This window comes from Styela clava, chromosome 6 (genome assembly GCF_964204865.1).
Source record: "Styela clava chromosome 6, kaStyClav1.hap1.2, whole genome shotgun sequence".
Lineage (NCBI taxonomy): Eukaryota > Metazoa > Chordata > Ascidiacea > Stolidobranchia > Styelidae > Styela > Styela clava.
Window position 1 is genome coordinate 4427262 of NC_135255.1, and position 27925 is coordinate 4455186.

The window sequence follows — 27925 nt, forward strand, 5'->3', positions numbered from 1 at the left end:
CTATAATTTGGCAATAATAGGCTCTAGTTTGGGCAATGAAGTGGTCTAGCCCAGTGATTCCCAAAGTGGGCGATATCGCCCCCCAGTGGGCGAAAAAGATACACAGGGGGGCGAAAAAGTCTAAGAGGGCGATAGGGGGGCAATTTCGCGAAACCTGTTTCATGTTCGGCGCACTTCATTCTGTACTCTGTGTGCATTGGCAGGCTTGAATCATGTGGGCGATATTCACACGCGAATGGATTTCTGGTCTCGTCTTCGCAGTAAGGTAAGGTAGTTTGCGTATCCCAGTGGTCGGCAAAATACGGCCGGAGTAAAATAATCTGGCCCTGGACGATTCACTGAATGGACCTTTCCCCGACCTTTGACTGCGGAAAATTCTTCCCATACTTTACCATTTTAAAAGTTTCGGGGCTTATTTTAAGAGTGGTTTCGCGAGTTGTTGCCTTTAAAATGGGGTATTTGTTTCAAACTATCATTCTAATACACACCATTCAACAATCTGTTTTTTAAAAGTACCGATAAAGAATTTTAGCCTAGTCTATCACAGCTATTTCTACACTAATTTTTGATTGCTGTATTTAAACTGAAACTCATGGAAAGGCAAAGTAATCATTGACTTATTTGATTTATATTCAAATTTCCGAAAAACAACTAAAAACTAACGAATATAATTCAAAAATGCGAAAATGAGGTAGTGTTCACGACCACGCCTGAAAATCTGTCTGAGTGAGAGTGTCTGAGCGCCTGAGCGGATGCGAAAGGGGGAATTGTTCCCTTTTTTGCATCTTGCTGATTGGCCAATGTCACGAAGTAAACAAGGAAGTCTATGCCCGGAGAAAAATATCCAAACGGCGGTTGTGACGATGAAATTTTTTTATTTATAATATACGCTCGAGGAGTAAATTACTTTTTTTTACGTAACAGAATTTATCGTGAGACACGTTTAGACTAAATTATACTATATCCTAACAATCTAGTGAACAGCCACTCGTTTAACGAGCCTACAATGTAATTATAATTAGACAAATGAAAACACGCAGAAAAGTTGATGCCGAGTGCAGGGGTTCAATAGCGCAGTAAATATTCGAATATATTGCGAAGCAATAAGAAAATAAAATTCATATTCTAATCGAGAGATTCATCACTGCTTAATTTTTGTAAGAATGTATCTTCTTAGAGAGAAAATATTTATCAAAATTTCACAAATCATGCGAAAATATTCACTTCGATGTTTGGACAAATATATTTGTGCAAATCATTATTTTCGAAAATGAACATTACAAAGAACAAGCAAAGAAGTGGGTTTGGTGGTGCCCATTTAGAAAATGTTTCAATCTTGGCGTCGTAAAGTTATCCAGCGTGATGCAGCAACGAGACAGTGTCACATTAAATATCATTGTAATATTTTTTTAATAAGACGACTGAGTTGAGTTCACGAATTGTCGCAGTTTTTGCGTGCTGTTCCGTTTTTAACTTCCAAAAAATATATGCGACCCGCAAAAGACTAGCAACCCTGAATTTTGTCTTGCGAGCGACATAAAATTTGCCGACCCCTGGGCCGTAGCCGATAGTCAGTCACGGCTTCTTCCACATCCGAGTCAATGAATCAAAAACAAATGGCTGGTTAATTGTGGAATGGTGATCGGACTGGAGGCCGTGATAGGATGAGGAATCAGGGATGAATTTTTCCGAAATATTTTGATGCAGGTCATCAGGCTGTACGAATGAATGAGATGTACGAAAATCATTATTATAAGTTTGGGAAAATTAACTTTGTTTTTATTATTTTAATGTGAAATGGGGTGAATTTAGAAAGTGAAATGCTATAAGGCAAGAGTACACGGCGGTTTTTGAGGTGGTAGAACCCTGGATTCTTTCATTTTCGATCTATTTTATGGTGAAAAAGGGGTTTTCAGCCGTGCTACTATTGCTATTAAAACAACGAAATCACCTTTCCATCAGTAAACGAGGTAATTTTAGATATAATAAATAACTCGCTGAAGAACACCAAGCTCATCAATTTCATTAAAAAACACCATAAACTATTATTTGTCTTCTTATTTGGTCTGTAATATATTCGTTTCCGACTTTATATTTTTTTGTAGTGCAGGGGGGCGATGAAGTTGCATAAACTACTTTAGGGGGGCGATGGTCAAAAAAGTTTGGGAACCACTGGTCTAGCCCACCTCTCCATGCACCCAATTCTGGCAACTTTGGTTGGGCATTTTGGCATTTGACTCTATATATAATCAGCTTGACAATATATTTTTGGACACGTAGTGGACATAACGATCGTTTCAATATTATGTTGTTCTTGTTGGACACGTAGTGGACATAACGATCGTTTCAATATTATGTTGTTGTTGTTCTTGTTCTTGTTGTTGTTCTTTGACACGTTTTTAAAAAGTCGCTTTTCTCTTCGAATACTGGACCAATTGCTTTGAAATTTTCAGTGGTTGAAGATAAAATTTTTCTCCAGAAGGCTATTACTTTTTTTTCGCTATGACGTCATCAAAATTATTGCCATTGGGTGGCGCTACGTGTCCATATATTTGAGCATAGCTCTCTTGTTCTTGTTGTCCTTGTTGTTGTTCTTGTTCTTTGACACGTTTTTAAAAAGTCGCTTTTCTCTTCGAATACTGGACCAATTGCTTTGAAATTTTCAGTGGTTGAAGATAAAATTTTTCTCCAGAAGGCTATTACTTTTTTTTTCGCTATGACGTCATCAAAATTATTGCCATTGGGTGGCGCTACGTGTCCATATATTTGAGCATAGCTCTCTTGTTTTATATATAAAAGTTTATCTTTACTGTTCACTCCCATTTATAAAATTGATCAATTTGGCAGTGGCAATCATGATAAATTTATTAATATGGTGTGGCAATTAATTTTTATTTATTTATTTTTTATTAACTACCAGTATGTAATTTTTCATGTTCCCTTAACTTAATAACTTCTATATGGTTGTGTGTGTGGGTGCGTGTGAGCGTGTGTGAAATATTTCAATTATTTTAGGTGAGTGAACACGTACCACATCTTCTTGGCAAAACCTTCCATCTTATATACATTCTGTACGTTTTAAACCTTATCTAAGGTTTTGTTCGCTCTCCTGATTTCATAATCAGTTTTTATTTATTTATTTTTACCATTCATTTTATTGTTTTGCTGATTATGGAGTCGAAATAAACTTATAAATCCTATCCTATCCTATACTTATACAGTTCGAAATATGCATTTTTGATGTTTTGTAAAATTGGTGTTTTCTTTGCGGCCCTTAAAATTCGTTTAGCGGCCTCTAGTTTGGGAAGCCCTGCCATAAATCTCCATGGCGACCATTTTAGACGTTTTTTGATTCTTTTTCCACGGAACACTTCGAAGATGCTCGCGGAACACTAGTGTTTCGCGGAACACAGTTTGGGAAACGCTGGACTATGTAGGTAAACAAGAGGACGATGCTCAAATATATGGACACGAAGCGATATGCAATCTATCACGGTAGATTACAGTGCCGGAACGGCAGTCTTTACGGTTGACAGGAACGCGAACTAAAATAACAACATTATCTTTAATAATGACAGGTTTAGGTGGATATTCATGTTGTGCTACATAGTTACAACACCTGCACAAGAATCTTTGTGGAAACAATTTTTATTTGTTTCAATTTGAATCTATGACTACGTTATCTTATCTACAAGGAAAATTAAAGGCTAATAACATGTAAGAAGGTTTTGATTATCGATTTTTATCATTAATTCATATTGATAAGAGATGATTCAGGAATTCATTGCGTTCATCCGTTCCGGTGTGTTTATGTGGGTTTTTCACTGCGTTCCTGCAATTTGGGGTCCGTTCCGGTAATTGAAGAAAATTATTTTTACCACTGACCCCCCTCCTCCCCTCCCAAGTGTGCCGATTTAATATAAAAATTGCATGGAAGTATATGAAATGAGATTTGCAAGACATCTAAAGGTTCGTTCCGGTAGGTTTATGTATGTTTTCCACCCCGTTCCGGTAGTTAAAGGAACCGCACTAGAACAGAGAAGGTACGAAAAATTACGGTACCTTTAGTGCTCAAATGTTGAGAAAAATACATAAATATTCTAATACAGTCTACAGACGAAATTGAAGTAACGTTAGCGAAGTTAGACTGTTGACTTATAGGACTGTGTTCGTTTAATTTTATGAACTTTATTGGTATTAAATGTTTTGAATGAGCACATTTGAATATATTAAAACCTTTATACTTCACAGTAACACTTAAATATTTATGAATGTGAGCTTAGTAGTCTGTGGTTGCAGTAGTCTAAACTCGCCTACGGCAGTCGCCCGTCAACTCTCCAGTCGAGCAAACGCTCTGCGACGTCATCGATGCTCGAGGTAAAGACAACTCGACTACCGAGCAACGAGAGTCAGACAACTCACTAGTCGAGCAATCGCTCTGCGATATAGATGCTCGAGGTAAAGACAACTCGACTACCGAGCAACCATACTAGTCGAGCAATCGCTAATTTGGCTAGCCTATACAACAAGTGAGTGGTTAACCATATTTATATATGTCTTTGTACTTCTTTTGTTTTAACATGTTTTATTTTGTTTTAGGGACGCTGGAACAAGAGACCTGATAAAGCATGTCATGGCGCTGTGCTATATACCTACTATGTTTATCACGCCCAGGTTCAAATCACTGAAAGAAAAGATGCATACTCAAGATCTCAAGAACTTCGCCGAATATTTTCAAAACACATGGTTATACAACAGTGTCTGGACTCCCAAGGATTGGTCAGTATTCGACGTAGAAATAAGAACCAACAATCATCTGGAAGGTTGGCACCGCCATTTTAACAGTATAACTCGAAAAAATATGCCTTTTTACAGTTTAATCTCAACAATGTACGAGGTAAGTATAGGGATAGAGGCGGACGTTGTGGATATTTTGGAAGAGAATGTTGTGGGGCGTGTCAACGGCAGGCATGCGGAAGCCAACGAGAGGGTGCAACATGTTTGGGAACAGTTTAAGGAAGGAGAGTTATCTGTGGACTCTCTTCTTCGGAGGTGTTTAAGGATCTACGGGCCGCAGTATTGCAAAGAGTAAGTATGTAACGCAGCAAATTTCCCATAACGTTCAGTATTCAAATAAAATTCAATATTCGTAACGAAAAAGAAAACAAAACCTTCCATCCATTAAATTTCCCCATAACGTTTAGTATTTAAATATCATAATAAATTCATTAATCGTAACAAAAAGTAAACATCTTTCATCCATTCTTCGGCCCAGTTTCTTTGCCAGGCGCAGCGACAGTGCCTATCTGTTCCTGGTTTTCTTCTGCAAAAAGAATTTCCAACTCTATGACTGAAACCTTGCCGTGGTAAGTTGGCTTACAACTAATATCAGTCGGCACTAAATAAATGCTATGCAACTATTGAGTCTGCGTTTTGCAAAGCAATGTCTTCTCCTCGAGCATCGATATCGCAGAGCGATTGCTAGACTAGTGAGGTTGCTCGGTAGTCGAGTTGTCTTTACCTCGAGCATCTATATCGCAGAGCGATTGCTCGACTAGTGAGTTGTCTGACTCTCGTTGCTCGGTAGTCGAGTTGTCTTTACCTCGAGCATCGATGACGTCACGTCGCAGAGCGTTTGCTCGACTGGTGAGTTGACGGGCGACTGCCGTAGGCGAGTTTAGACTACTGCAACCACAGACTACTGAGCTCACATTCATAAATATTTAAGTGTTACTGTGAAGTATAAAGGTTTTAATATATTCAAATGTGCTCATTCAAAACATTTAATACCAATAAAGTTCATAAAATTAAACGAACACAGTCCTATAAGTCAACAGTCTAACTTCGCTAACGTTACTCCAATTTCGTCTGTAGACTGTATTTGTATTCATACAACATGATTAAAATAAGCCACTTATACAAATAAAAATGCTTTCTAGAGAATATTAATGTATTTTTCTCAACATTTGCGCACTAAAAATATCAAAAACGCATTTCTATAGACCTAAAACACCACCGTAGAAAATGCGAAAAGACGGACAACTCACCAGGTCTCCAGGTAGTCGAGTTGTCTCTGGTGAGTTGTCCGTGTAGTCGAGTTGTCCGTCAGCCCTGTGAAGCTAGTAGCACGCCTTCTTCTAATGCGTTAAATCTCTCTTCATTAGGAGAGAAGGCTAGTAGTACTGTAGTCTAGTAGCAGCCAACTTGGGGTCTAGTATAGTTTAGTACCACAAGTACTTCCGGTGGGCGTAGCATAACGAATTTTGCATATGCTATTCCTAACCCCCACCTGACGAGGCGCAGGGGTCTTACTACTTACTGAATACAGCGCGAAACACCGCAAAGAGCGCAAAATAGCGCGAAACAGAAGAAACCAGCGCAAAACACAGGGAAACAACGCAAAACAGTAGACGCAGTCATTACCACCTCCTGCCACGAAAGAACCACGGCGCCTCTCGCCATGCAGCCATGGTTTTATGGCGCTATTTCCGGTATATTTACAAGGTTATGTACCGGATTATAGGTCATCAAGCGAAATTTTATCTACCTTTTGGTACTCCAGAAGTCTGTGCAGCAATATGTCGCACAACCTGACTCTGCTACACACACACACATACTATTTTCAGGTTGTGCGCCATCCGCATACTTCGGTGGGCCTTATTACGCCACTGTGACGTCGAAATGACGTAATTTTTCGGTGACGTAGTCAGGTGGGAGTTAGGATTGACATATGCAAAAATTGTTGAGCCTGATCAACTAGAAGTACATGTGGTACTAAACTATACCAGACCCGCCAACTTGCTTGAGTTCAATTTGCTTTGTTTTTCTGCATTTTTTTTTCTAACATTACTGCATTAGTTAGTTTATAGTCTTAATTCTTCCTGCAGTACTGTCTTGTTGCTACCAAAACATTTACATATTTGCAGATTTATAACATACTTGACCTCCCCAATGTTATAGGCAGGAAAGTTTTTGTATTGAGGTTTAATCAAATTCCAGTAAATTTAATTTTTAAGTTCTCTTTTCAGTTTACACCTAATGCAGTGATGAGAGATGCCATATGAGTATTCGATATATGAAGACCCATAATTATTTTACTTTCGCTCATCAAAATACTTGTAGTTTGAATGGGACACGGTGGCCTAAGAATATTTATAATGACGCATGAACATGCTGAAGCACCTGAAAAAAAAAAAAAAAACGCGGAACCCCTAAGGCACCCTATAAACTCACGGAACCCCACTGCATGTATTGGGGAACCCCTGTTGAAGAGCACTGCTGTAGAATAAGTAACGTATATCTTATTTATGTTTTTGTTTGGCTGCTTGTTAAAACGAGTTGTTTGTCTATCGATTGCTAATTAAATTCAAAACTGAGCCAAGAGAGGCCAATTTACCACATTAACATTGGCGGATATAGGAGTCAAGTACTGTTGTAATATTTTATATTAGTTCATTAATACAAGCAAAATAATAAACAATACAGCGTTACTGGCTGTATATATTGGCATTGAAAAGCCTTTGGCTTCATTGCTTATATCATAATTCAACAACACATGCTTTATTCCTGCAACGAAAGATGGCAGATACGAAGGAAAAAATTGTATTTTGTGGAGTTCTGACAGGTGAGCTAAAATATTTTGTATATTATGCAATAAATCATTATTCAGTGATGTTCTGTTCAGCATGTGGCCCGCTGGCTAAATATTATGGTATTTGAAGCGATATAGTCTCACAGAATCGTTGTTTTCAGCAGTGATATTTAATAAATATAAACTTTTCGTATTGTATGGCAAAACATCTGCTTTCACCTGCTTTTCACAAATTTCCCTTGTGGCTATTTCCTTTACGCTTTTAGTCAACCTATTGAATGATTCCAGTGCTGCACTATAAATTGTACTTAAAATATGAACAACCTGATGTTGTTCTGTGGTATTGCTTTATCTGAATGTTGTACAATCAAGTACTGCACTGTAGGCTGTAGCGTGAGGTCTAGCACTGCATTTTTCTTCCCTATTGGATATCACTTATGCCTACGCTTTATTTGTGGACTGCATATCCTTATATTGAATTGAATAGATAAATGAAAGTTCTATATGTTTTCATGATGTAGTCGACCTCAGCTCGCACCTAGGTAGCTAACATATGGTGGTGGACCTCATGATATGTATTTTTTTATTCTGCCACACTGTCACAATAATGCAATTTTTTAACCGATACTGAACATTAACTTTACTTACAGTGAGTGACAGATGTCATGCTGGGACAAAAGAAGACATCAGTGGAATGAAATTGCAAAATATCTTGGTTGAATATACTGGGTAATCTATGTATTTGATTATGTGTTGATTGAAAGTACATTATTTTTAGAATTTTATTATCGAAGGTCAAATATTGCCAGTCTAAAAATGTGTAACAAAGTCGTTCCTATAAGATTCCATGAAGTTATCTCAGAATTGTTTTTCAAACATAAATTAAGATTTAGGTGAATTGTTATTGGACACAAGGTGTACATATGGATCGTTTTGGTATTGTGTTGTTGCTGTTCTTAGTCTTGTTGCTGGTATTTCTCTTCGTAACGTTATGAAAAATCGCTTTGTATTTTTCGCTAGTAGAAAGATATTACTTTTGTATATTTCAAAAATTTCTGTGAGCATTATGGGATTCGTTTTTGTGTGCCATAATGTCATCAAAAATTGCGCATCTTGTGGCGGTTCTGGTTTCACATTAGTCATGAAGATTGCGGTAACAGTAGTGTGCTGTAACAGATTATATAACATACATGTACTACTTTGTTTTGGCCTCTTGTTAATGTTTATAATTCAATTTTATAATTTGCCATTTTCTAGGTGTTAAACATTAAGGCTATGAAAAAAACATTTAAATATGTTCAACGGTCTGGGAACTCATGTCAATGAAATTGCTGCATGCAAAATAGCAGTTCTACGATCTTATTCAATTTTATATGCGTTTCATATAAGTTAATAAGCATTTACTTTTAGAATGAAGGCAGTTGTAAAGGTTAGAAAAATTGTTCCAGATGAGGTTGATGCGATCAAGGTATGTTTCAAATTTGCACGTTTTTTTTTTCACTTCTTGGAACCTGATTTAAATTTTTCTGTTGAGTTTGATATTCAATTTTGTAACCTGACTTTCATAGGTAGGCTATGTATTTTTAAGATTTTCTTAAACGTCAACAAGATTCATTACTGCTTATTGATCTAATCTAGAACATCCCAATGGGTTTCACCAACATATGCGTCATTTTAGAGATTATGTAATTAAAAATATTTTTATTATTCCTGATTATCCGTCACATGCTATGCGTTGGAAGTTGTGATGTAATTACTGTATACCACCGTTGTATAAATACTTCATTGTTTAATATTATACCGGAACATAGGTGATCATAGTGTTACCACTTCGAAAAAAACTCGAAATTCAAAAAATCTTATAGGAAGTGTTTGTTTGGATCAAAATAACTGGGACTGTAATTTTTCTTCATGTAAATAGAATGGATGTCAAAAATGAATATTTTCATTGATTTAAAAATAATTTGATTCAATATTTTAATTTTTTGTTTTTGGGATTAAATTCGTCTATAAAACTATTATTTTTAGCAACTGAAATCTCACAGTTTGCCCAAAAAGGTTTACAGTATGTAATTTTGAAAGCTGTAATAAATAGAAAACTAATCAAATCATTGTTTATTTCAACTTTCTTGCATTTTCGATTCTGAACCATTAATAAACATTGACTTCTATGTGTTATTTGTGTAACATGCCCCAATTTGAAATTTATGTGGTATTCACTATTCAATATTCAAAAATATTTTTTTAGAATGTATTCGGAATAGATTATTTGGTTTTGATTCTCCCTGGTACATAGAATGTCAGAGTATCAAACAAATCTTAATGTATTTTGGCACATGGTTATTTGAAAATTAAACTTACATCTCTAATTTATTATTTATTAATATGTATCCATGTTACTGAAACCATATTCACGATATAAACCATGTTCTGTACAGAATTTAGAGCAATGACTTGAACAGTCACCTTGTGTGATAAATTTCACATATTATATAACATAATTATTGATTTTAGGAAGCACTATTTCGGAGTTTACTTCATGCGCAGGATTACAGTGATATGTTTGTGATTTGACTCACCGAAACAATCTTGCCATATGTCATTGTAACAATGCTTTGAATTTGAACTATAAACTATAAATTGATGTTCATGAATCATAATCAAGTTAATATCATATAAGTCAATGAATTCAAATACGGTAGAGAAAACTAAAAATAACATGATACTTTATAAATCTTTGTTGGATAATATTAAAATATTTGTTTGATTGAATAATCAAATAATTTTGAACTGTATGTGTACTATACTATAGTGATTGAACATTTGATGACCATTATATATCAAATACTTTTACAGGATACTCTGATTGAATGGTGTGACAAGGAACGTATAAATTTCATAATCACATGTGGTGGAACTGGTTTTGCACCAAGAGATGTAACTCCAGATGCTACAGCACAAGTAATAGAGAGAGAGGTCAATGGAATACCAATCGGGCTTATCACGGCATCACTGGCTGTTACACGATTCTCCATGCTATCAAGGTCTGTCAGAAAGTCCTCTGAATATTTAGATATTTCATTATTCGTTTTTGGATTACACCTTTCATTGCCATTTCAAACTTTCTTATCCAGCACAAAATGATAATGGAAACGCATCTAATTTTTTTCCAATTGTGGTACATTTACGAACAAAAATATTGAAATTAAACAGGATTGACCTTTGCTAAAGTGAATAGACTTAGTATGTGGTAGTATGTGTACCAGGTTAGGGTTAGGCCATAATTTCAGGTACAAATACCACGGGGGTCACTTGGCTAGTCCCCGAACTCGTAATAGAACTAAAATAAGGAAAACTGGAATAAAATTATGGCCTAACCTTAACCTGTACACATACTACGTTCCGGTGTTCGCCATCTTGGTTCACATACTTCGGGAGTACCCAATTTTTAACTCTTTTTGTCACTATGCTTTTTTCTTGTGTGTGAATAATTTACTGAGTGGTATTAAAATTATTTAACATTTGTGCTGTACAATGCCAAATTGATTTTTAAAACTATCTTTTATCAAATCACAATTTATCGGATACGGGTTGCTCAAGGTATAATATGATTTTACAACTTGATGTATGTAATGTAACATAGAATTACATGCTGAGAATGATAATTCTTTTTGTTATTATTAGAAAATGTTATGAATGTTTGTATTGACAGTAAAGTCCAGTTAGTGGTATTTAAAGAATCCATTCTGAAGAGCAATATTAACTAAAATAGAATTCTAATATGGGATTCTTATTGTACATGAGATGAGATTAATGTCAACATGATTGGCATCTTACATACTGATGTAGTGCTCTCCTGGCTTTCATTGATTTTTGTTTCACGTTCTGATGAGCATTAGGCTGATTTTATTGGAGATTTATTATAAACATGTTAAACATTGTGAAGTGAATAAATTTGTATCATAAATTTTTGAATTCTTTTCAGTCGCTTATTAATACATGCTTATTAAATTTTAATCAGAATTTGAAGTGTGTATCAAAAAAATATTTTACTATTTTAAATCCATTACGTAGCAAAATTCTGATCATGATACATAGAATATTTTCCTTTTAAGGAAATCAATAACCTTAATTATAATATCGCTTCAATAAAATATAAAAATTTTGTGTAATATTTTTTATTATTTGAGTTTATGGAAGCATTATTTCAGATCTCATTAATTTTTAATCATGAATTCTCTGAACTGAGTACATTTTTCATGTTTATATTTAAACATAAGCTTGTCTATTTCTTTTTAAAGTGGATTTATTTTAGATTTTTATTTTTGACAAATGCTATTCTTTTTCTTGCATTACATTTACAAATTATATATTTTTTATGCAGAATGAAGTGTGGAATTCGTGGGCAGTCATTTATTCTGAATTTGCCCGGTAACATGAAAGGAGCAGAGGTTGGAATATTTATTATTCTATCATATGTTTTTGTATATGTCAGTAGTCTCACTCTTAATCATGTATTTATTAGAGATCCGAAAATATTCAAAATGAATGAAACTGAGAAAAATTATCATAACAAATTTATAGATTGCATTGCAGAGATGAAAAACAATGCATTTTCATATCCCGGATGGTTAGTTTACAGATCTTCATACCTGTGGTTTAAAATATTGCGCAAGACGGTCAGGAAATATATTCCACTTTCGCTTTAAACTTTACATTGATTTATATGTGATAACTTATATGGATGGCTTATATGCATATTCAATGAAATTATTTTTCACTGTTTATTATCCTCTGTCAAATGGTTGATTGCAAGAGAGCCATAGTTGACTGTTATTATAACATATGTTTTGGGAAAACGTTTAGAAGGTTTCACATAACAATATTAGGTTCATTAGGAATATTCATCATTAAAATTTGTGATACAAGAAAGTATATTGTATATTATCATTCTTCATTTGAAATATTTTGATAGTTGGCTTGTCCTTAGAAATTGTCATTTACATAGAAGGTCATATACTCTTGTAGCTCAAATTATAATTTATTTTTTTTGTAATGTTGGCAGTCTTTCCTACACCTCCTGGTCCATCCCCTTGACAGTGACTTGAATTGTTTCAAGTTTTTGCTTAACCACTATCTACGGTACTTGCATCTTTGTAACAAAGATTAACCTATGCAATACTAAAAGCATGTGAGTCGTCAACATTGGAGAATGAATGCCTTTTCCACTTTTCGTTGAGATCTTGGGACGAGTGATGATCATTAAAAAAATCTTAAAAAACAAAAAGCAAAGCAAATATCATTCTCATTTATATCTAGCCCAACCACACATTACAAATCACAAAAATTAAAGATTTAGATCTGTTCGTTGCATAATAATATTTTTATAGTTACATAATGTTACATCACAATTCTAAATGCCTCAGGGGTACCGGTACTTTGGTTTCAAAGCACATAATAATCATATTCCACCATCTTACCATTGTAGCATGGAGCTTATATAATATATACTTTACAATTTTACATACATTTTCATCTAATTTTTCTCCTGTTTTTTTTATGTATTATATAACATGGAATAAATAGTAGGCCTAACCAATGTAACCTCTCAATGAACCTGTATATACAAAAATAAGATAAAACTTGTGGTATTTGTATTATATTATGTAATATTCTCAGACCATAAAATACCATAGTTAAGAATGATCAGATTCCAGTCAATGCAGATTCAGGAATCTTTCAAATTATTTAGGATAAGTAGTACTAGTAATATTGCAGGATGTTTATGGACAAATAGTTTAGTAGGCCTATTCTGAAATCCTGTTTTTCAAATTTTGATTTTCACTATGTAATTCATTTTTTTGCTTTACATCAATCGTAGTTGCTAGAAAAAGACTTTATCAAATCAATATGAAAAGTACCAATTTTGCATATGAATACGAATTTAATTCTTCTTAGATAAATGAGATGGAGATATATCCATATGTGAAATCTGATTGCTTAAAAGATTTGTTCATTCCTAAGTGTGGAGGCGGGTGGAGCCTGCAGAAAAACCATGTTTTGTGTAACATGATGTGGACTTTGTTAAGTTTCTACATTAAACTTTGCTTTTTGTAATAACGAGCAAAGAAAACTATACTATAGGTTGGACGTGGGAAGTGATGTACCTGTAATACGAATCTTGACTCATGAATTCAATGCAATGAGGTCTAATTTAAATATTAAATATCAATTTGATGATTAGAAATATTATTATAGTGTGTTGGCCAAATGATGTGAAGTATTCTTAGTTAAAACCTTACAGCACTGAGAGATTGAATCAAATGACTGAAATATCATCCTGTTATATAATAATAAGCATTTCACACATTTAGTTGAACCCCTTCAAATATTTTTAGAAGAATAGTGAATAGCTTATTGTAATTTCTCTTTTATTTTCATGCTTTCTACATTTTATTTATATACTGAAAATCTAATATTAAATCAAAAAAATAAAATTTTAGAAATGTCAATGATTTTTGTATTACATGGAGAAAGTATTACCTGTAGAATCAATAGACCATATTTAAACATTTCCTTAATTTATCTAACTTGTTTTTATTTAATATTGCTAAGTTTAAATATCATTGTAAAAAAATTGAATTATTTGGAAGCACTTATTAACTGTATGAAGTTCAAAATACTTCTCTTTTGTTTTAAAATTTGTTTGGGAAAAATTACTTTTTTTTGCAGTGAAATCATGATTACCGGTAATTCTATAATTTATTGAATATGTTTTTTCCTCAAAAAACAAACATTAATATTGAGTATTTATCTTTTGATAGGAATGTCTCAAATTTGTACTGCCTGTTGTCAGTCATGCCATTGATTTACTAAAGGATGATCTTGATGAAGTGAGAAGTACACATCAAAGGTATGTCTTCTTTTCACTGTAAAGTAAATATACAGTGATACCTCAGTAGTCGACCAAAAAAATGCTGCGGTACTGGAAAGGAAAATAAGGAGCTTGGCCGAGTGAGATATACCACCCGACCTGAACCGTGCATATCGACTACCTCTCGACCATTAAACAAGCATTAGTTCAAGTCAGAACGTCAGGGGTATAATATGTGTTGAGAAATTTTTGTGATTTAGAGCTTTTTGTTTCCCATTAAGCATGGCTCCAAAGAAAAGTAATGATAAGGGGAGGAGAAGAGGAAACGGAAAAGTTGAAAAAAGAAATTATTGCAAAATACGAGAATGGTATTCTGAGTGTCTGATCTCGCCTTACGGTGTGGCATGGCGAAGTCCACCATTTTAACGGATTTGAAAACTGAGAAATTTATTAATACTTTGAGTATTTTGAAATGCGTACGAATGTATGCGTAGCTGAACGTACTAAAATAATTACCATTGTGTCTTTGGCAGAAAATGTTTCGGTACTCGAGCAAATCGGTAGTCAAACACCAATCCCAGAATTATGTTCGACTACGGAGGTATCACTGTATAATGAAAGTAACATTATGCATAAAATCCATTGGTTATTTTTACAGAGAGTTTTGTAGACTTTACTTCAACTTTAATCTCAAACCAACATATTTGAATGTCATTGGGAAAAATTAACACGTTTTTTAAATTGACAAAATCTGCAGCCTTGGAAATTCTTAAATACCTACTATGAAATTTTTATTGCTTTTGTAAGAGCATTAAGATGTTGAATCCTTTCTTTGGCAAAACATTGAAAAATACATTCACAAGTGGGCATAGTCAATTTGAAATTTGTGTGTTCCAATGTGAAGTAATATCATATTGTTTGTGGTTGAAGTTTTCAAATGTTAACTCCAGCCGGAAGTTTTCTTAAGCAGTTGTGATCAAACATATAACTTTCTATCATCGCTTTTCAAATAGTGATATTTTTTCTTTTAAAACAACGATATGCCTAGTCTTTTCTGATCCATATCATCACAACAACTTGTGTTCTTTATTTTATCAGTGATAATTCATTATCATTTCATTGAATTTTCTTATCTTCGATTGGTGTTGAAGTTATATACTTTATTCACTTGATTAGCTTGATTATTTTTTTATATTTGATTTCAGGGAGCTTTCTGCCAGTAATGAAACACCTTTAAGACAACCTGCTCTGGATACTGTTGGGCATCATGTATTAAATGTTCACAGCTTATCTCATACTACTGATCATTTTGCACACGGAGCTCATGGTCATCATATACCTGACTCATTTAATCAAATAATAACTGCCACAGACTTGGAGTTGGATGACGCAGATCTAGACAGTGATCTATCTCTGTCAACGTTAGAATCTGACTCGGTGAGTAGGATATATATTGAAGAATAATGCATTGTGGTTTGAAGAATTGATCGAATCACAGGTCTGAGAAACCCTGTTTTCGATCACCCAATAGATTTTAAGTTTTATAAACAATTTGTAAAAAGAAAATGCTCAATAGAGTAAGATTAACAAACTGCCCGATACTGAATTAATGAAGAGGATTTAAAGACAATAAAATGGTCTGAGAAATACGTTAATACGTTTCTATTCCCTGTCATTTGAGTTATCTAGAATATTTCATAATATAGAGCGAGCAGTACGCATATGATTGTTATGCACATTCAGAAAGTATAAATGTTTCATTGAATTATGTTATTTATTTGGAAATTATACTGGAAACATGATGGTTACTTTATTATAAATCGGATAAGATGTTTAATTTTCAGTTTCACACTATTGTAACTCAAAAACAAAGCAGTGTTGATGTGTGCTGTTAAAACACGAAAGCTCCTGTGGGATTCATTTGTTATTTTGGATGGTAATCGAATACGCTATATTTGGGATTCAATACAATTTTGCTTGAAATCAAACGATATTTTTGGCTTGGATAAAGGTCAAAGCTTTTATGAGTTTCGGAATTTGTTATTCCTACTCATACACTGGGGTTACTGTCACTATTAAAAACTAAAATTTCAATCATGCTGTCCTTCTTTTTATACAATGACCCACATAATTTCAGTTGTTGTAATTGAAAATTAATATCTTTATTTAGTAGTCTTACTGACATGTATCTCTTTAATTAAAAAACATTTTACTTTTTTTAAACCATGTATAAAGAAAAAAAAATTTCCAGGCATAAATCAGATTTTTGCCAGCGGCATTGTTGTTCATAGATCGAATTCAAAATTCCATCTTTGAATTCATTTTAATTAAATTTTATTATCGAATTATAAATGATTTGAATATTTTGAGAAAAAATGATATGTGTAAAAACTGGTAAAATTTTATATGTTTATTATAATAACATTTCCATGTTTTCAGGAAGCAATTTTATGTCAGATGAAAAGCGAATCAAAATCCACATCGGTGGAAAAAAGAAAATTGGCTAAAGGTTATATTTTTCTTAATTTGTCTTTCTGTGTGGTCATATCTGTAGTTATCATTGTATTCTTAATTAAGAAAGGAGTTTGGTAAACAGGATTTGGGAGGGCTGATGTCATTTCAAAAAATACTTCATTAAATTAAGATATTGATTCATTTTATTATACAAATTAGTTATACCATGCTAATATTATATTTTATCTTTCTGTTCAGGAAGCATTACTCGGAATTGTTTACCCTCACCAATATATATATAGCCTATATATATATAATTGTGGTATTTCACATTCCCACATATTATACTGTTAATTTGCACTGCATTAAGGATGACGTCATTTAAATTCACAGTTCCAGTGCCCAATTAATATAGTTGAATCGAGATTGAAATGATATGTGGATATATGGCCACTTTTTTGATGATTTATCGAATCAGTGGTATAAAATTTTCGACGTGCCATGAACTTTGTTTCAAATAATAGTTATTAAAAACTCAGGATACCTTAACTATTTCACATATAAAAATAAATGTGTGAATAATTGTAAATATAAATTAATATAGTTGTAATTATAATATTATATTCGATTTATTCTAATAATAATTTTCGTCTGTAAAATTTTTTTATATAAAAGGAAAAAGATAATTGAACTGAATGATTCTAAGCTGTTTTATTTTGGATTTATATCAAGCTTCTATGCAGTAAGAAGCAAATATGTATATTAGGCGATTCTTCTATTGGTGTTTGTTTATAGAATGTCATATGAAACTGAGCATTTATTATATGCCTATGAAAAAATATATGTGAATGCATGGCAAAGTTTTAAGAAAAAAATGAATCTTGTTAAAATAATCTGTTACCTGAACCAATTGTCTACCAACCAACTACCTCAGGACTCCAATATGCAAACGCCAAAATGGCACTGAAATATCCAACTGCCATTTATTGTCATATGTTTTTGTACAGATTCTCTGATTCCTTCAAAAGTTGCCAGAAGAGATCGCACTTCACCTTATCCCCTTGTGCAAATGGATGAAGCATTGTCCACAGTGTTGGAAAATGTTGTCAAACAACCAATCAAAAGCGTTTTGTACTCTGGTAATACATTTTTACATAGAAAACATTTTTATGTTATTACTTATCGATCTTAAGATCGGTAAGTATGTTGATTGGTATTTGTCTGTTTGTTTGTCTGTCTGTCAAATACATGCGATATCTCACAAAAGCTAGGTTGAATCTGCTCCAAATTTTGCATGTGCATTCATCATATCTCGGATCAGAAGCCTATTGATTTTGGATGAATTATGTCGTATAATTAGCGAGTTATTAATTAATTAGAGATGAAGAGATCTGGATTTTTGCAAATCGAGAGAACGATTTTTACAAAGCAAGAGATTTTTGAGATACGCTGAATGTGTGTGTGTGCGATGCACAAGTTTTCACGCTAGTGAGTCAGAGCGAAGGATACACACCGCTAGATCGTATCTCGTGATTAATCTTTGAGCATTGTTCATATCCCTCTTGTAACTTTGACGTCGTCGCGATGCGCAAGTTTCCTTCGAGAAATTTTCCAGGCTATTAAGTCAGAGCGAAGGATACACGCCGCGAGATCGTATCTCGTTACTTATATTTACTCTTCCTGCAATGTTGGCTGTGTTTGGATAACCGTCGCAGCCCGGGTTAGCGTCGTTGTATTTGACACAAAATCTAGAATTGGTAAATTGGGCTATTGGCTGGAAACTAATCGAAACAATCCAGTTCGGATTTGCAGAATTCTTCATAAAAGTATTTGAGTAGTATTTCGACGACGACGTGGGAAGGTTGGCTATTGTTTCCTACAGTTTTGATATTTTGAAACTAATCGAAACAATCCAGTTCGGGTTTGCAGAATATTTCAAATCGAAACCGCAGTTTTGGGGGATCCCCTAACTTTCGATCGATAAGTCTAAGGTCTCTGACTGATATTCTCATGAATACTTCTTTCTTCAGATATTTATCTAAAATTAGTTTTGAGGATTTGATTTTTCAAGAATTAAAAATTGTCTATGTTTTCCAGCAAAATATAATTTGCATAAATCAATAATTAAAAAGATTTCATATACAGGGTGTTCATAAAGTCTTAAAATTTTTAAATTGCATGAGGGATTTATCGATACCATATATAGTTTGTTGGCCCATACAGATGTATTAAATGAAATAAAAAGACGTGAAAATAAACAGTGATTAAAAAAAAAACTGATATAATGGGATTCATAGCGAAATTAAAATTGTAAGTTGGAGTGTCTAATACAAAATTTACGAGTTTGAAGACATCAAATGATCAAAAAAATTTGTTGAGCTTTTCCATGACTTTTTTTTTGAACAAAAAAACTACATATCATATCATGGTTTTGTCATGTTTTACAAAATACTGTCTATCAAATTACAACAATCACAATACAAGTTTGAAACTATGATTAAGCCTAAAATATAAGGTGCTACTAAAGTATGTGCACCAAGGTGGCGCATAACTTGAACCCTAACCTGGTACACAGCCCGAGTTCAGGTTTGCACCATCTTGGTGCACATACTTCAGGAGGTGCAAATATAATATATAAGTGTAATCATTGTGCTTCAGACGCATTGGGATATGTTCTTGCTGAGGATATAGAATCTCCAGAGTCAATACCAAGATTTGCAGCTTCTGTTAAAGACGGATATGCCGTTATTGGTAAGATTTATATTCCTTCATTCACTGATAGTTTGAATTTAATAAACTGCGCTCGAAAGCCAAAATTTTATTGTAATTTTATAGTGCTTGATTTATATCATTATTTTTAAAAGCATTTGTTTATACAAATATAAAGGAGACTCACCTTTCTAGTGGATATTTGCATTTGATAATTAGTTTTATCAAATTATGGGTTATCAATTTTAATGAGAACAATTTTTCCTTCTTTAGGATTTTACCTGTTTACTCAAATGAAATACAAACAGTTTTGTGTGAACTTCTCTATTCTTAATCAATGTTTTATGACTGCTGTATTTTTACATCTTGTATGAAATATAGATTTATGATCACTTTGCATGGTTTTATTTTATACTTTATTATAGTGGGACATTCATTTCAATTCCAATAAAAACTTTGCTGCACAATGGAAGTTAGCAATAGTGCTAAAACATTTTAATCCTTCCCTACTGTGTACACAAGTCCTATTTTTTTTTTCTCAGCATCAGATACTCCAGGAGATTTTGAAGTAGTTGGAGCATCAGTATGTGGTTCTCCATCTATTATTAAATTGAAGAGAGGACAAGCTATGAGAATTACAACTGGGGCACCATTGCCGGAAGGGGCAAACGCTGTAGTACAAGTTGAAGATACAAAATTACTTGAAGAGGCTGATCAGGTAGGTTTCAAATGTAATATCTAACCTGTAAAATCCAAAAAAATCTCTTGTAGGTCAGACGTGCTTTATTCAATATTTTCCATTATAAATCTTTCAACTAAAATTTCATGGTGTCTTTCGAGAATTGTCATAAATGACATTCATTGTGCAAGCATCTGGCTTCAAATCAGAGGGTTTGTACCAATGAAGCTTTATCTGGTATAAGACTCCCAATTAAGCTTCTGGCTCAGAATTTTTCTGTAACTTTGATGGGTTCATAATTGCCTTCTAATATTTCGAGGTCTGAATTCTTACCTCAAAGCTTTCATTGTTGTTAAATTTCTGCAGGTACTTTGAGGAATTGACACAGACGTTATTTCAACAAAAACACCAAGCGTTATCCCCACTATCTGATACTCCCCTAGTGTTAGGTTAGGGTTAGGCCATAATTTTATTCTGATTTTCCTTATTTTAGTTCTATCACGAGTTTGTGGACTGTCTGTGTTAGTCAAGTGAAAATACCCCCTGCCCATGGCTTTCAGTCCCTTTACACAACTTGATGTAATATAGGCGAACAAAATTAGTTACCTCCATATTGGTACACACGCTGCTGGAGCACCCACTATCCCATCTATGCTGCCTAAGCCTTAGTTTTTCTAATGATAATTTTGTGTCTGCTGTTGAAGTTTTTATTTCAGTTGAAAACAATTGCAGGGAAACACTGAAGTGAGGATTTCCATATTGACAGAAGCAAAGGAAGGACAAGATATTCGGCAAGTGGGGTCTGACATCAAGAAGGGAGTTGTTTTATTACGCTCTGGAACCCTGCTGGGACCTAGCGAAATCGGTGTTTTAGCGTCATTGGGAATCACAGATGTTCCTGTCTATGGCAAGCCTAAGGTCGCTGTGTTGTCAACAGGAAATGAGGTGATTAAATATACCTAATAAGCATTATATATTAGTTGATGAATAATATTTAGTAGGCAGTTGATTTTAAAATATTGGTCGATCATTTTATTCTCCAATTATTAGAGCTACATATTTTGTCGAAGTATATCCACACATATTCCATTAATAATTTCTTAATATTAGATAACCAGCCCCAAAAGAAAACAGCTTGCAGTTGGACAGATACGCGATAGCAACAGGATCATGCTGTTGTCTGCATTAAAATTAGCTGGTTATGAAACGATCGATATTGGAATTGTTCAAGACGAACCAGAAGAATTGAGAGATAGACTAGAAAATGCAGTGGAAAAGGGTACAACCACACCTCCATTCATTGGGGTTTTTATTCTATTTGCTAATTTGTTTTTATAACATTTTACCATGATTTCCGAATTTTGTGTTAAAAATTTTTGTTACCAATCATTGGCCATCAATAAATTCATCAATGATCCATACTTGGCATGCGATAAATTGTCAAATACCTTTTTCCTCAATTCATTGAGTAATTTACTGTATTCACTGTGGTTAGTATTTTGTGCCTCGTTACAATAAATTCATAGATATCACATTACTGACCTTTGTTAAAAGTGGTTTTATGCATCATTGAGATTACAATTACATCGAAATTTTTTGAAATATTCTAATGTAGGCCTATTACCGGTACTTGGAGGGAATTTTGAAACATGCATATATTTTAATCAGTAAAAATTTTATCAACAAAAAATTTAAGAGCTTAGCTAACTGAATTTTAACCTTCTTCTATGACTTTTGAACATAGGGAGGGATCAACTAATAGTAATTTAGGTAGCCCATATATTATTATATAAGATTCAACATTATTCTTGGTCAAACTTCATGACTATCCTTGTTCATGGATGTGCATGTGATAACTCTTGACAACAGCATCATCCAGTCACCCTTCTATTAGGTCGACTGTGTAAAAAAGTTATACTGGCGCTCCGGAAGTATTTGCACCAAGATGACGCACAACCCTAACCTGGTACACATACTATGTTCCGGTTGTGCGCCATCTTGGTACGTTTACTTCATGAGCACTGCTATGTTACCTTCAGCTGCATTAAATCGATTCTTAGAATTATTTATTTAGATTGTTTCAAGTCTCTTTCAACCATTATCCACTACTTATAAAGAACAATGATTTCCTACATTTAAACCATATGAATTTGTTTTCTTATTATTGTTGTAAGCTGCTTCTGAGGGAACGTTACAGAATAAGATTTGTGAAAGTGTGCTATAACATATAAGGCATTCTTTCTAAATGTGTTTGAAGTATCTTTATATTGATTTACAGCTGATATCGTCATCTCTTCTGGAGGAGTATCTATGGGAGAAAAAGATTATTTGAAATCCACACTGCAAAGCCTAGGAGGAAAAATACATTTTGGACGGATACTAATGAAACCTGGGTGATTGTGCACATATTTTTTTAACTTATGAACTGATGTTTTCAAACTGAAAAAACAAGGTTTTCTTCATCTTCATCCCACAGACTACATTTGTTACAAATATTATAAAATGTGCTGAATTGAATAAATGGTATAAACAGTGCAATTATCCCCGATTTCCTCTCGGTTATCCTTATGCTTTGGATATAGTTAAGTTTATTTCATTGACAAATGCCCTTGAGGGTTGGATAAATCATCTCACTGGTGTTATAGTCAGCTATGAATTTTAATTTGGAGTCACACCGTATAGCAACATGGATTTTATTTTTATTGTCCTCTGAGCATAGTCAAAAAATATGTATGTCAATGACAGCAAAGATGTTTTAACTTTTCAGGAATGAAATGAATGTTGTTTTCCGTATTAAGTACTGGTGTATACACACTTGATTTAACCAGAAAATTCAGTAACTGGAAAAATTCAAAAAACTTTGTTTTATGAATATTTTTGTTTTATGATTTTATTTGCAAGTCGCATATGATTGACTTTACTAATTTATACATTAATAAGAAATTCAATCTGTATTCATTAAATTCATATTTGAGCATTCTGATGTCATAATAATTATAAATAAGTTGTAATGAATGATTCTAATTAACAGTTAACACCTTTTTATTATTATATTAGAAAACCCACAACATTTGCATCTGTCTCTACTAAAGCTGGCAAGAAGTTATTCTTTGCTTTGCCAGGTATGTATGAAGTGCGAGATAGTAATGTTGGTTTTAGTGCTGCATTTATGGATATTGAATTTGAATTACCTACAAAACAAGCTTGCAAGCTTATTTTGTAGGTAATTCAAATTCAATATCCATAAATGAACGCTGCACTAAAGCCAACAGTGTGCATTTTGTTTTCTACTCTGAATCAGTAATGCTGACCAGTGACCATGATGATATGAATATTTCATTTCTTCTATATTTAGCAATGTTCAGTAAGGTTACATATATAGGAGGTGAACGGCATGTTGGCAGTTGTTAAAAACTAATCTAATTAGTGACCATCGGTGTGTGTTTGCAATTAGTTTGTCCAATATATTGAAGACAAGCAAGCAGATTTTCCATATATTTGTGGTATACGATAAATAATAGCCAAAGCAATAGGTTCTTTTTCATTTACAAGTTAAGGTTCTTTTTGTTGATTAGCACAAGCTCTTCTTCGAAGTAAAGTTTTATTCTGCATCTGCAGTTTCAATGAAAAGCTACTACACCTGGGGCGCCATTCGCTAAACTTCGTAAAAAGCCGGGTTTACGATTTCGTAACTGTATCTCTCAGAATCGTGATAGCGAAATCTCGTTAAATGCGATTCACCAAAGACCTAGTAAGCACTTGACGCACGGTCACTAGCGTTCTCTCGAAATCTTTCGCACGGTCGCAGTTGAGAACAAAATGCACTGACTGATCACTCAGCCGTTTTCAAATGTCGCCGCTTACGGTCGAGCGTGTTTTGCCTTCGTGGAACGCGGTAACCTATCGGCTTTCTCTGCTTCACCTTTGCAGCCTGCGTTTTGAAATTTTGTCCATATAGCAGTGGCGTAATCTATAGACTGACGGATAGGCTACATGGGATAAATGATGAAGTTACAGAGAGAGAGATTTATTGCCACAAAACAAGTTACATATTGTGAACTACTTGTGTAACAGACAATAAAATCAGTGAGTTGCCAAAGCTTTGTTGGGGGTTTTCTTCTGCAGGCTTCAATATAGGTAGCCATTTGTGAATCTGTGTTTGTAATACTGTAGGCCAATGCTAGAATAAACAAAAAACAATGACTTCAACAACTGAACAATCTCTGAATCTCAACCCTAGTTTAATCTGTAAATGCTGCAGCTAAGTTAACGGCACTAGACTACATAAACGCTTACCCGAGTAAGGTCTTTTGATACTATGCCAATTTTTACAAAGTATGCTAACGTCTCAACGAGCCTATTTTAATTTGAATCACTGCTGAGAGCAATCCGAACTGTTATCGAGGCGAAGATTGTCCTCGTTAGCTAGCGAGCTCTTCAGCGCGTTAAAGAACTTTCGTGAATACCGATTCTCGGTAAAATGTGAGAAGAAGACCTGTGAATACCATTTTTGCTTTCCACAAGAAAGTCGGTGCTTAACTAACACGTAAAGCGGTAACGAAGCTTTGTGAATGGGGCCCCTGGTTTTGATTGAAGGAGTCCTCAACTTTCATGTAAATCATCAGAGGAGTCTATGCCACTGAAAAGATTTGAGGACCAATTAGTTACATTTTCCAGTTGTGTTTACCAAACTTTTTTATTTGTGCAATCTGTCCAATGTACTGAACATTTTTTTCAGGAAATCCGGTGTCTGCAATTGTAACTTTCAATATATTTGCATTACCTGCACTGAAAAAAATGAGTGGCTTGGATAATCCAGGTGCCACAATTATCAAAGCAAGAGTAAGTAATCGGTTTATTTGCACATTTTTCCATCTGGAAAATTACATAGCAGACAATGCTGCTGCAGTCACTTTTTAAAAGTATAATGAGGTAATTATGTATAAAGGAGTCAAACTGTGTATTTTTTCCTTTCAAAATGTATTGGATCGGATATATTGATTTTGTAACAGTTTGCCAACAATCTCATATAAGAAATAGAGCTAAAATGGGTTCTCAGATTAAGAGTGTATGCTGTTTTCATTAAGTACCAATTTTTGGATGCTAATTTTCTCCATTTGTAATGATATTTTGATATATCCTAAGATTTCGTCGGATATTGAATTGGATGCTAGACCAGAGTACCAGCGATGTGTGATATTCTGGAAGCCAGATGACAATGATCCATGGGCAACAAGCACAGGAAGTCAAATCAGTAGCAAACTGACTAGCATGAATAAGGCAAATGCTCTCTTGGTTTTGCCACCAAGGACTTCTGAATGTTCCAAACTATGTAGAGGTGACTTAGTCGACGCTATGATATTGGAAAAAATTTAAATTAGAAGCTCTATAGAACAGGGGTGGCCAACCTGCATTTGACCGTGATCGACTAAAATCTATAAAATAGCTCACGATTAACTGATAACTGGAGATTCATATAACCGCGCACACACATACGGAAAATTTCACCGCTGCCAAAAAGCTTGGCTATGTCAACGTGATTACGTGCGAGTTAATGCTTGTCTCATACTTGCACTGCTCATCACACATTCAAGGTGCTTGTCTTTCTGTTGGAATATAAAAAGAGCCGACTCTTTCGGCGAGTAATTCGATTCATGATATCTTCGAGAAAATAAAATGTCTTTCTGTAATAATTTAATTGTGTTCAACTCCCATTTGCGTCGACTTACCACAAAATGAAAGCATTAATACTCTAAAACACCACGATAATATATGAACATAAGAATATGAGAAAAACTGCCAAACCCTTAGTTTTGATACATATTTTTGCCGATGTTTATATAATAATTCGTCTTTCTACCCTGTGCAATAAAAAAAGGTAATTATCGTTGTCTTCTTGGCACAAGGCATATATATGTTGAAGAAAATGTGTGATCAAACCCGGAACTGCCACCATTGCGAATAAAATTTATCACTCTACTCTTGAAGTAAAACAATAACTTTTGCATACAGCAGAAGTTATTGTAGAATTGTTCGTCAGTCCAGGCACACGATATTCATTACGTTCATTTCTAAACCTCGGCAGCGGCGATGAAATTCGGGCCAGGTCAGGCCTGAAATGTGAATCATTACATTCGGCTCGGGTCGGGCATCTCTATCGCTGACTTTTTTTTAAAATAAATATATGTTTACAAAAAATATATACTAAAACTATGTGTGGAATTCAAAGAACTTCTAAATAAAATATAAAATTTCGGGTTTGCTTCGAGCTCGAGCCTGTAGTTAATTAGTCGGGGTCGGGTAAAACACCCACGGGCCGGTGTCGGGCTAGAGTTTTATGGCCCGACCTTACCTCTAATGTATCGCACTGTATTCTTTCTTTTTTTGAAAAAAAACGCATTAGGCGCTGCATGAAACTGGTCCAAGGTAATTTTTTTGGGTATGTTATTAAATTCACTCGGCACCAGACGCGATCGACTAAGTGTGGGCCACCCCTGCTATTGAACATCAAGAATAGCATTTGTTGAAATAAGGTCCAGTGTGGTCCGTTTTATGTTATATGGTTTGCTTTTACTGTTGCTTAACTCTGTCGTATTTTACTTAGCTTTTTAATTTAAATCTTCAGTGTCACAACAGAATAACCAATCTTTCAATCTGTCACTAGCAATTAGGATTTGAATCTGTGAACTGTTTCTGAACCACTCCTATGAAAATATTATATAGTTTTGTGCTATGCAGGAATGGGTACAAAGTATTTATTGATGGTTTATTATAACTTTTATTCAACTTTTCTTCTATTAAATCATTATATTGGTCTGAAATGATTTGCGCTTTTATGGATACATTCTTCAATTTGAAAGCACCTGTTTATTTTAATTGTCAATTTATTTTTCTTATTGTTATGCCTGTGTTGGTCAAGCTTTTGTGTTAGTATGTCGACAGTCCAAGTCATTTTGAAGTCAAATTGAATATTTTCATCAATTCTAGTTTTCAATTACTTGTTAGACATTGTGATATTACATTTTATATTAATGATCAGCCACCATTCAGCATATAATATAGGAGATTTCAACGTATTTAATATCAAATAAAGCTTATTATGGATTTTTAAAAATTGGTTCGGCTCACGAAATACGTCAATTGAACGTGAACCTGCTAGTGTAATGACATCTTTTTAACATCCAAATTTTTTTTTAGTTTTTATGGCATGGAATAACTTAGCCAAAATGGGATTTTAAAATGATCATCGTGGTGCAATAATACCTTATTGAGAACCCTAACTCTAACCTTAGACCATAATGTTGTAAATTATGAGAATTTAGAAGTCTGTGTATTTTGACAATCTTTAACATAAAAACGTGGACTAAGAAGTTCTGATAAAAACAAGATGGCGTCTATTACATTTTGGGGATGTATTATAATTTGGGCGATCTATAATGGGACCACAGTATTATGATCTAAAATCATGCTGTAAACCAAAAGCTTTTTATAATATGAAGGCTTTAATAATTCTATCAATTATGGACACTTTCAGCTTTTTTGTTTTATTCTGTTTTGTGATTGCAACTGTAAATAAAAATGCTCCAATGTGCTTTGCAAATTGTTAGTTCTTTAAAAT

At 34.0% G+C, this 27925-nt stretch overlaps 1 protein-coding gene across 2 annotated transcripts; it reads left to right on the forward strand.

Moving 5' to 3' along the window:
- Positions 1-3501: 3501 nt before the first annotated feature.
- Positions 3502-27907, forward strand: LOC120331957 (gephyrin-like). 2 transcript variants are annotated; one of them, XM_039399141.2, is made up of 17 exons: positions 3502-3717; positions 8242-8320; positions 9002-9059; positions 10448-10635; positions 11976-12042; positions 14416-14504; positions 15671-15902; positions 16905-16974; positions 17927-18058; positions 19578-19670; positions 20171-20346; positions 21040-21252; positions 21418-21586; positions 22586-22700; positions 23365-23429; positions 25046-25149; positions 25453-27907. In XM_039399141.2, exons 2-17 carry the CDS (start codon positions 8286-8288, stop codon positions 25681-25683), a joined length of 2037 nt encoding a protein of 678 aa, XP_039255075.2. In that variant the 5' UTR covers positions 3502-3717; positions 8242-8285; the 3' UTR covers positions 25684-27907. The 2 variants fall into 2 exon arrangements, with proteins under 2 accessions (XP_039255075.2, XP_039255074.2); XM_039399140.2 differs by lacking the exon at positions 3502-3717 and adding an exon at positions 6138-7624.
- Positions 27908-27925: the final 18 nt, after the last annotated feature.

Bases quoted from the DNA above. Each gene is read 5' to 3' on its own strand.
- LOC120331957 (XM_039399140.2), top strand. From the start codon at position 7,579: ATGGCAGATACGAAGGAAAAAATTGTATTTTGTGGAGTTCTGACAG. The intron at 7,625-8,241 runs GTGAGCTAAAAT...CTTTACTTACAG, and splicing joins ATTTTGTGGAGTTCTGACAG to TGAGTGACAGATGTCATGCT. The intron at 25,150-25,452 runs GTAAGTAATCGG...ATATATCCTAAG, and splicing joins CCACAATTATCAAAGCAAGA to ATTTCGTCGGATATTGAATT.